Source organism: Macadamia integrifolia, chromosome 2 (assembly GCF_013358625.1).
Source record: "Macadamia integrifolia cultivar HAES 741 chromosome 2, SCU_Mint_v3, whole genome shotgun sequence".
NCBI lineage: Eukaryota > Viridiplantae > Streptophyta > Magnoliopsida > Proteales > Proteaceae > Macadamia > Macadamia integrifolia.
Genome location: NC_056558.1, coordinates 29224398 through 29234476, shown reverse-complemented (window position 1 = coordinate 29234476; position 10079 = coordinate 29224398). Strand labels below are relative to the sequence as shown.

The window sequence follows — 10079 nt, the reverse complement described above, 5'->3', positions numbered from 1 at the left end:
CTTTTTTTTTTTTTTTTTCTGCATTATCATCTCCTTTCTTTGATTCATTATGCGCCTTATCCTTTGTATTGAGATTGTATGTTTAATGCATTAGGTGTCCTTTCATTTTATCATGTTGTCTATACTTACATGATATATTATTTTCTACATTGGTGCATCAGGTAGGCAGCCAGATTCTTATTATTTTCAGCCAATCACCTTTTTTGCATGTAACCTATTGTTTTTTTTTATCTTTGATCGGATCCATGTAGCAGACCCTATTTAGTAGGGATAAGGCTGAGTTGTTGTTGTACCACTAGCTACCCTATTACAACTCATCTGTCTAAATTCAGACTCAAAAGTCAATATGTCATGGGCTGATAAAATCCATCAATTACATCACTACATATATTTGAATATGAAACTGTAAATGAACCTTCCTTAGCACCGTCCATAAAATCCATGTACGATAATGTATAGTTTTGAAATCAGATTTGGTGTATGAAAGAAAGAAGAACACAAGGAAGTAGGAAGATAGCATACCATTATTGGAATCTTTGTCATTGCCCACACCTCCACAGGTGCATCATGAAACAAAATGAGAAGATACCTGAAATATGCTTTGTGTCATACCAAAGAATATTCAACACTACAAGAAAATATTCAAAACAATTGACAAATGGGTTCAAAGAACTGGAGGATAAAAAAATCATTTACAAAGGAGAATTATTCAAAACAATCGTGAGAGTAGAGATTTTTTTTCAGTAATTTTAGATATATCTTGGCCATACAATGAATACAAATTAGTTACACCAATATGTATATTTACAGCCAAACTACAACTGAACTAAGGGATTTCACTTTTACCAAATAAATAACAGTTCATTAAGAAAGAAGAGTAGAGAAAAATAACAAATAAATAGCTGAGCCTCACTAGAAAAACCAATACAATACACAAGCCAAATCAGACAACACCACAAGCAATAAGTAGGACAGTAACAGACATACATAGACTTCCTCTCTGTACTCTCTTGGACTTGATTGGCCCATCTGCTAACAATTTACTAGATTTGACCTCTAGGAGATAGCTTTAGCCTTTGAATCTGACCAGAGAATCTTCCAGGACCCATTAGAATAAGATAGCCAAACGATAGCTCCAGTCCAAAGGGAATATCTCTGATATCAGCCACTGGTTAGTCCAGAGTTCTAACTCCAACTGGAAGCTTTCTACCTTTTTTTCTTTTTCATATAATTTTTAATAAACAATTTCATTAAAAAACTGAAGGTAATTAATATATTATCTAGGGAAAAAGAACCCTGCCGGTCTGGCGCAGGAAACACACACAGGCGGATGCAAAAAGGCCGCTGCTCTCCTACTGTGTGCGCTGAGATGCTCCCACCTGTGCACTCATTGGCCCGCATCTCTAGCATTTCCTGCTCCTGCAGGATTCTTTCACCCTATTATCTATCACTACAGAATATAATGTTCTGCTTCACACAAAAGTATTAACTGGTTATCATGGTTATATAACCACTATTTACAATGTAGAGCGAACCTTGATGTTCTAGAGATGTGCAACAGCATATGCCACAACACATGATACCCTTAAACCCTGATAGACTGTCATTTTTCCTATGTGACAATTCCTACATTGAAATTGGTTCTCCATTGGTCATTCCCAAAAAATTTCTTCTGAACTACCATAATATTTCAACAATATTTTTTTCACATGTTGAAACATATTTCCATAAAATATTTCAATTTCCAAGATGACAAATTAAAATTTGAAACATACTGGTAGAGTAGAATTTCCTGTAACTTGACAGACCATATATACATCCAGGCCATGTAAAGTATACACCAGTTGGTTTAGACTTATAGATTAAATGCCAGGCCCTTAATCTCTTAAGAAATACGGCTGCATAACAACACAGATTTTATTATTTCTAATTCTAATACATGGTCAAGGCACAAGAGTTTTGACAAGTGGTGGGGCTTTTAACCAAAGCTAAGGTTGTTTTCAGGTAAAGACATCGAGTATGGCTTATTTTGTTGGTAAATCTAAAAAGGCCTGCTGCAAATTCTTTACATGACATTGACATACATATTAGGGCAAGAGAACCCTGTTTGCTTGTGCGGCCACTGCACCAGTGCGCAGGCCAATGGGAGGCCATGCAGAGGCATCTGGGCGGAGGGGGCAGCGCCATCTTTTCATGCCCGCCTGTGTCTGGGCATAGAGATATGCAAGCAGGCAGTGTTTTTTTCTCCTAAATATTATTTTTCTTCTTTCCTTTTCTGGTCTTAGGATGCCCATTACCCTTTCAAAACAAATAAGATAAAGAGGGAGGGAATGAATCTATAATGCCCATCTATTCAGTTTCAAAGGGCCAACATGCCTCACTATTCATCCACATCTGGGTTACATACTTGAGATTCTTTTGGTAGTTTTCTTATTAGATATTTTAGACACAAGGTATAAGTACATGAAATTTTAAATATTTGAATGAAATCTTATTTCACTGCTGATAAAAATTGAAAAGGAAAAAAAAAAAAAAAAAAAATTTAACGGTTTTTACACAAAACATAGGTTGGATACTTCAGCTATGTAACAAGGACACTTTAGTTTCTAAAAATCTGCCTTGTCAAAAACCAACATTTTCTGTTTCGTACCAGCCTATATAATTTTCACCATAGATTGTGTCAGACACCAAACCAGTGTCCTACCTACCTTTCATGGCCATAGGTGACCAACTGGTTGCATCAAATGCATAATTGATAATATAAAACTGAGACAGATGAAGGAAAATCATCAAATAAGCTAAACAAAGAATCATAATCTGAAATGAACAATAATCCCTTGCTTTCCAGATGTTGAGTTTCTAGAGGTGTTTTAGTCCTTTTGAGTTGTTTTCTATTTTATTCATGTATTGCACAGGGTATGGGGAGTATTTGTTTATGTATTGCTATTTGCTTATGTATTGCACAAGTTAATGGTTACAAATCCTTGGAATAATAACATGGTATCAGAGCCATAACCAGTAGCTGTTTTGAGCGTCGTTCCAAGTTCACATGCTACTGGTGAAACCCTAGTTTTAAAAAATAAATAAATAAATAAGGAACTAGAGTATCAACAGATGTTTTGTACGAAAATTCATACCTGTTTTGCTGATTACTCTATTCATACATGTTCTGGTTCGAAGCGGTACTGGCGCTCTTTATTCTTCCCCTTTATTTTATCTCTTGAGTTCCTCTTTGCTAGGCGATGCTACCAGATTCAGGAGAAGCTTGACTTAATTTTCTACTACTGATATGCTGGTTTCTTCCAGCAATACACCGTTCTATTCTCTGTTTGTGTTATCGATACTCTGTTCTGGGTGGCACTTGCAGCCCCAGTTCTCGTCGTCGATCTCTCCGGATACTCTTCGAATCAGTTGGAGTTTAAGGGCTCATTCCTCTAGTAGCAACGACTCACCCTACGTAGTTTTGAGTCTAGACTTGACTTCCAAGTAGAAGTGCTAAGCAGAGAACAGATCTGATTCTGAAACCTTTCACCAGTTCTGATTTCAAAGAGTAAACTACATCCTTTCACTTACCATTTTGGTTGAACCTTCGCTGCAATCAAGAGATCCTTGTGTTGTGATTCTCCATTCCAAGCCCTAGGTCGATCCATGACAGCATAAGAGAGTTCTAACAAAGTTATAAACTATGCCCTCCGCTTCTGGTACTGCCCAAGGTTGAAGAAGACCCACTACGAATCCGGTTCGCTCCTCAAGCCATGCTTATTTCCCTATTTTATCCTTCACGTTCCAAAATACCCTTGCTTTCCTTCATTATTACCGATTAACCTTCACCTTAAATTTTCATTCAAGTATGCCCTTGACAAATAAATACTAATCCCCATCAAGTCCTCTCTTCTTAACCTACCAACTTAACCCATTACAATTCTGGTTATTTATCAGATTGTCATTTTCCTCGGCAACTCAATTTACGTATAAGAACTGCCATTATCTCTTGTTATTGACATATTGTGAGTCTTCTCTTGCATTGGTGGGCCCATAATTGTGGTCTGTGATGGGTTTCAAACCCGGGATTACATGAAATAATTATAGAATCGCCATTGGGCATATACATGTGCCATATTATTGCTTTGGTGACCCGAGATCACATCAATTTGGAATTTGTACTTTTGGGGGAAAGTGGTACTTACATGATGCTGTGGCTGGAGATAATTTGCTACTGTTGGGGGAGATTGGAGTTATTACCTTGTTCAATTGGCGTCATTATCTACTCGACTGGAGTTCTTCTCTGCTCAATTCTTTAACTCAAGATTTTTATTATTTATCTACTTTATCTGCGTGTCCTCAGCAACAGCTTTTTCTTTTGAAGATGGTTATATTCAACAATAACATTGCCTACTTGGTCTCCAACAACCTGATGCTACTACTTGGTCCTCACCAACTTGATACTGCTAATTGGTCTGTAGTAATCTATATTGCTTACTACTTGCCTTACCTACTTGGTCTCCAACAACCTGATGCTGCTACTTGGTCTCCAACAACCTGATGCTGCTACATGGTCTATAGTAATCTATACTACATGCTACTTGCCTTACCTACCACCTGCCTTCCTTGGGAAGAACCTTTGATGTTGTTGCTACTGCTATGAGTTTTTTTTTTTATTTACTGAGGCTACTGATGATTGATGTACTTGAGCTGATATTTCAATTGGCTTTATGATGGTTGATTAGAGTTCTCTCTGAGCTCATTGGAATCTACAACTGCTATTCAAGACTAGTGTTGCATTTGATTTTTTATTCTTGTTGGTCCAAGTTGGAGTTTTTCTTCTGATATATGTATACTCAAGCGTGAGGGGACTGTTAAGTTTCTAAGGGTGTTTTAGTCCTTTTGAATTTCTATTTTGTCCTTTTTGGTGAAGGACTGTGTTAAGTTTCAAGACTGGTGTTGCATTTGATTAGGTGTCTTCTGATATATTTAGTCCTTTTTGGCTGCTTGTCTCTCGTCTTGTTCTCCCTTAATCTCTATCCCCCTCTCATCTCTCTCTTCCCTCTTCTCTCAAGTTACTGGACACAAATCCTTGGAATTATAACACCAGATATTGTGTTAGGCATAGGTACCAAGGCGGCGCTATGGCATCCAAGCGGTTTGCCTAGGGCCTAGGCGATTGTCGCCTTATTGCACTTCATGTCACTTTCTGTTTTGACACTTATTTATGCCTTCATTTACTCAAGATGTTATTCATAAATAAAGAAAATACCCCTTATTTGAATCCAATAAAAATACATAAAAATTAAAAAAATTAAAAAAAAATCCAAAAGGATAAAAATTCAAACCCCCCAGTCCAAGAACAAAAATTGGATTTTTTTTGTGGGGACGATTTTCAACTTTCAAATGCTAGGGTTTTTCTCAATTCTGAAAATTTCATAAATCTTATCATGGTAAAACATTGCTAAAAATCAAAAGTCTAGTAAAATAATGTTTTGTTTTGATGTCCATAAATTTATTTTTATTCATGTGATTTTAACAAGATTCGCACACTTTAAAATAAGTTTTACCTAAATATAACTTTGTCATTACAACTCAGGTTTAAGTACTCTCAGACTTATTGGAAAGCTAGTTTTGTGCTATAGCTAATTAAAAAAGTCTCATTCAAAAATAAAATCATTTGACCAGTCAAACTTATTAGAGAACAAGAAAATTTCTCTAAATATTGATTTTTTATGACTTGATGTGACTTAATGTTGATTTTTTATGACTTGGTGTGGCTTAATGTTGATTTTTGATGACTTAATGTGGCTTAATGATTTTTTAGTTTATTCATTTTGTTGATTTATTTTTCTGATGAATATCTTGCATTGGTATGATTCGCTAATATTTATTTAGCATATAAGTAGAATTATATAACTTTTAATATGCTATTTGTGCCAAATAAAGTGGTTATATAAAAAAGAACAGTAGAATGCTTTGTTCGCCAAGGCGACACCTTACGGCCACCTAATTGCCAAGGCAGTTAGGCAGTACCTCAAACGCCTTCGTAGCCTTGCCGCCTTGATAACTATGGTGTTAGGAAGTCATCAACAAACAACATAAATTGGCCCCTCTTCTAAAATGCGATCCACTAATATTGTGGGATTTTAGGAGCACAGGTGCATACAATGACAATATCATATAATATTAATTGTAAATGGATCTAGCAAATTGATAATATGAAAAACCTGGTTTTGGGATCAAATCAACCTTCCAGATGAAGAAGCCCTTAAAGCTCTTATTGGAGCACGTTCTGGCTTTTGTAGGACTCGAAAAGTTCGATTAAGACCACTTCTAAGACAGGTGACAACAAGTGTATTAGTATATCCTCCAGCTTTTTCATTCACCTGAACACCATAGTATTAAGCATATTGAATGATGATGATTGATGAAGAAAGAAATAATATTAAAAAAAAAGAAAAAATTAATGAAACCTATAAATAAGTAAACATGCAGAAACAATCATAAGGTTGTTTCATACATGGAGATCAAAAGTTTGATTTTTGTTCCTTGAAAAATCAATAACAGAATTTTACCAAACAAAAAAGGAATATTCAAGGTATCAATCAAAGGAAGAAGTCAGCAAGGGAAAGAAGCCAAACAAATGTTAAAACTTCAAACAGAAGAAGGAAACGACAGATAACGCTACATAAAAAAGGAAAATAAAATAAAAAATGATAGATAAGGTTTCATCTCAAACAATAAGTACCTGAGTATACGAGAATGAAACCAGCCGAGAATTTCCCAGCCATCTCAATCCTCTAACAGTGCTATTATGTACAGAAAAGCTAGCTGCTACAGCATTGGCAGAAACATCAATCACGTCAATTATTCCATTTTGAGTTCCTAAGACAACCAGTGGAACAGCTGCAGCAGGATGGTTCCCCCCGCCTTCACATAGAACCACACGGTTTATCAAATAATTAGATCTTTCAAAAAAAAAAAATGAAACTGCAACAAAATTAAAACAGAAACAGTCAATAAAAATGTAAACACAGGAGTAAAATATGCTGGACTTACGGGCCAAAGTAGCCATTAATGAAGGTGATGGTACTGCTAGTGTTGTCACTGTTGAAGAAAGAAGATGAAGTTGGCCAACTAAGCTGATCTGTATCATTGAACCGGAAATACATTGAAGAAACAAAATGAGATAATTTTCCCCTAAATGAGTAGAATATGAAGCAAAGAGAAATAAGAAACAATTTTGCTGCCATTTGGTTTCTTGGTCTCAAAAGCCATCTTAGTCAAGCAGAAGAACAGTAAAAATGACAACCAAACAACAATAGTACTAATATTTATATATAGCTATAATTTAACCAGATGAATGGAAACCAAATAGTCAAACAACAATCATTTGAACAGTACAGCAGATCACTAACTTAAAAGCCTTCAAAACAAAATTCTATCAAAATACAGTTCCAGAAACAACTACAAACACTAGGGCAGTCAAAGGATCGGACCTTGATCTGATCAGATCTGCATCCAATTCAATTATGGCAAATTGATAAGACATTCATCCCATCCAATCATGATCCGACATGACTAAAACTGATCCAATTAGTAATCAGAACATATATGATGTTTCCTCAATCCAATCCAAGTATCGTCCGAACTGATTAACATCACATATACTTACATAGTATCTATATTATACTAATATTAGATATATAATATTTAGATTTATTAGACGCTTCTCCAGCTCTCGCAAGAATTGTATGGGAGTCGTCCTCGGAGGGACTTCCCGAATGACCGTACCAGGGAATTCTACCGTGAACCGCTAAAAGCAGAAGTGGCAAATCAAGCAGTGAATCACCAGCCCAGGGAAGAAGAGAGATTCAATAGATTCAGCGGCCCTGACAGGCCCCCTCAATTAAAGAAAAAAGTATGCCGTTCCCTTAGCCACCTTCGAAGACATAATAATTAGCTTCGCTCCTCGACTCCTCCCTACCTTCTTGAGTGGATTGAAATCCCCCTCCTGGCTTGGGGAGATCTATCAGGCCCCCAAGGGTGCCAATGCCAACAATTGTGCTTTATTGCCCCCCACCCACCGCCATGATCAACACGCCTTAAACGCCGTGAAAATGCCCTTATCGAGCATTTTTAGATTGAGTTGGAGAGCTTCCTTGCTCTTGTTTCAAAGCTAGCTTAAAGCTCTAGTTCTGCCCAAATCCTAGGGGATTTGGGGTTTCCTCTTCTCCAGATGCTTCTGTTGTTGTGGATGCTGATACTTCTGCTTATGCGGATGCTATGGAAAAGAATGAATTTCTTTTTCAAGTGGGTTAGGGACACATTTTAATCATTTTTCCTTTCGTTTTTATCAAATCCATAAAACATATGTATTGTACTCATCCATATATACATTTAGTCAATTCTCCCTACATGGACCATGTTGAGAGGCTTTTCAACACGGTCTGGCCTTTTGAGTTACACGAGGGAATCTTTGGTCAAACCAACCGTTGAATGGGAAGGTCCCACTTGAGATTAGCAATGTGTCAAGTTTTACGTTCTATCCCCCTTTATGGTCCACCATGTTAGGACTTTTATCCTCGTATATTCAGCGGTCGAAATGAAATTACCCAAAAAAATGCCATAGTTGAAATGTCAACCGAATTTTATACCTTCATATCTTCATTTAGAAGAATGGATTGGGCCAAAACTTTCCAACTGATAGATGAAGATGTGACCAGCATGTCCACAAAATTTAATGGAGCTGCCATGTGGCAGATATTTCAACTGCATTGAAAGGAATCTCAACAAGGGGCCATGTGAACGAGTTTGTAGTCTTCACTTAATTTCTTTAGCCAAACTTAAAATAAAATAACAAAGTATTCAATTATTCAATAGAAATGATTTGAAATCAATTCACTCTGTAAGTGATCCATCAGATTGGATCAGATTGATCGTTTCCTATTTGGATTCGGGTCGGATAAGGGTGATCCGACTCAGACCCAATCTTTTGATTACCCTAACAACCAACAACCATAAACCTGATGATAGCACAGATCTGGTCTAAATGACTAGCAAAATAAATGTTACAAACACCTTACAACAACAAAATCAGTGGTAGAAATGTAGCATAGATCATTTAAATGGCATTCAAATTCAATTGATATTTCCGAAAGAATGCCAGTCTGCCGTATGAATGGAACCTTCAATACGCTAAGAGATGAAAATTTAAAAACAAAATGAGGATAGATGTTAAACTTCAGCTGTGGGATCTGGAAAGCTAAACCAGAAATTTTACCAACTGGCATTATCCTTCCAGTCCTGGCTTAAGCTTTTATTGAAAAGAATTTTACATGCCCTTTTCCAGAAGCCAGCATTAGAACAGAATAACAAGTTAACAACTTAGGTCAGTACAAGTTCAGACTCCATGTCATTTATTGAAGTGTTAACTTCCCTCTAAACATGCAAAGGTAGAACTAGTATGTCATACTAGTCGGGAGAAGTTTCTTTACCAACCTTAAACGACAACTCTGCAAAGATATGGACTGATTTTGATTTGCTACTAGAACTTCTATTCAGAAGCTCTGACTCTGTCACTGCATTGCATTCATGTCGATGGGAGGAAGTATCAATTGAGCTAGTGTGTCTTTCCGGAACTGTCGCTTCACTTACATCAGCTGTCATGTTTGAATTTGTGATATCTTCCGGAGTATCTGTAGCCCCTTCAGCTGTCAGCAGCCAGTTCCATATTTTCCCATCATCAGTAATGGAGATCAGATATGTCTTCGAAACGAGATAAGGTTTATGCCAACAATCTAACGGAGTATCAGAATCCAGAGAAATTGAAGAAGCATCATGTGGGTCAGAATAAAGCTTGCCAACATTCTGGAGAGTAGCTTCAGATCGACAGAGGGCAACAGCAAGAACAGAAGGAGAAGGAACAGGTGTTCCAATCGACGGTAATAGTTCTTCCATTGAGCACATCATGTGAACCTGTTCTCCACTGCAATAATAGGTGCATAAATAAATTTACTGAAGTCTAGATAAAGTGTGCTTCAACAAGCTTTCAGAACAAATGAGTAAAAAGTTAAACCTTTTTTTTTTTTTTT

General features: G+C 36.6%; 1 protein-coding gene across 1 annotated transcript in view; it reads right to left on the bottom strand.

Moving 5' to 3' along the window:
• Nucleotides 1-9990, bottom strand: part of LOC122061898 (WD repeat-containing protein 11-like) — a gene marked incomplete at its 5' end in the record, with an annotated part of 36255 nt that extends 26265 nt beyond the window's left edge. Inside the window, 5 exons of the mRNA XM_042625435.1 lie at nt 523-589; nt 6235-6371; nt 6734-6915; nt 7045-7132; nt 9487-9990. Of these exons, the coding sequence (XP_042481369.1) occupies nt 523-589; nt 6235-6371; nt 6734-6915; nt 7045-7132; nt 9487-9990 (978 nt within the window). The remainder of the gene's footprint in view (nt 1-522; nt 590-6234; nt 6372-6733; nt 6916-7044; nt 7133-9486) is intronic.
• Between the last annotated feature and the right edge of the window lie 89 nt (nt 9991-10079).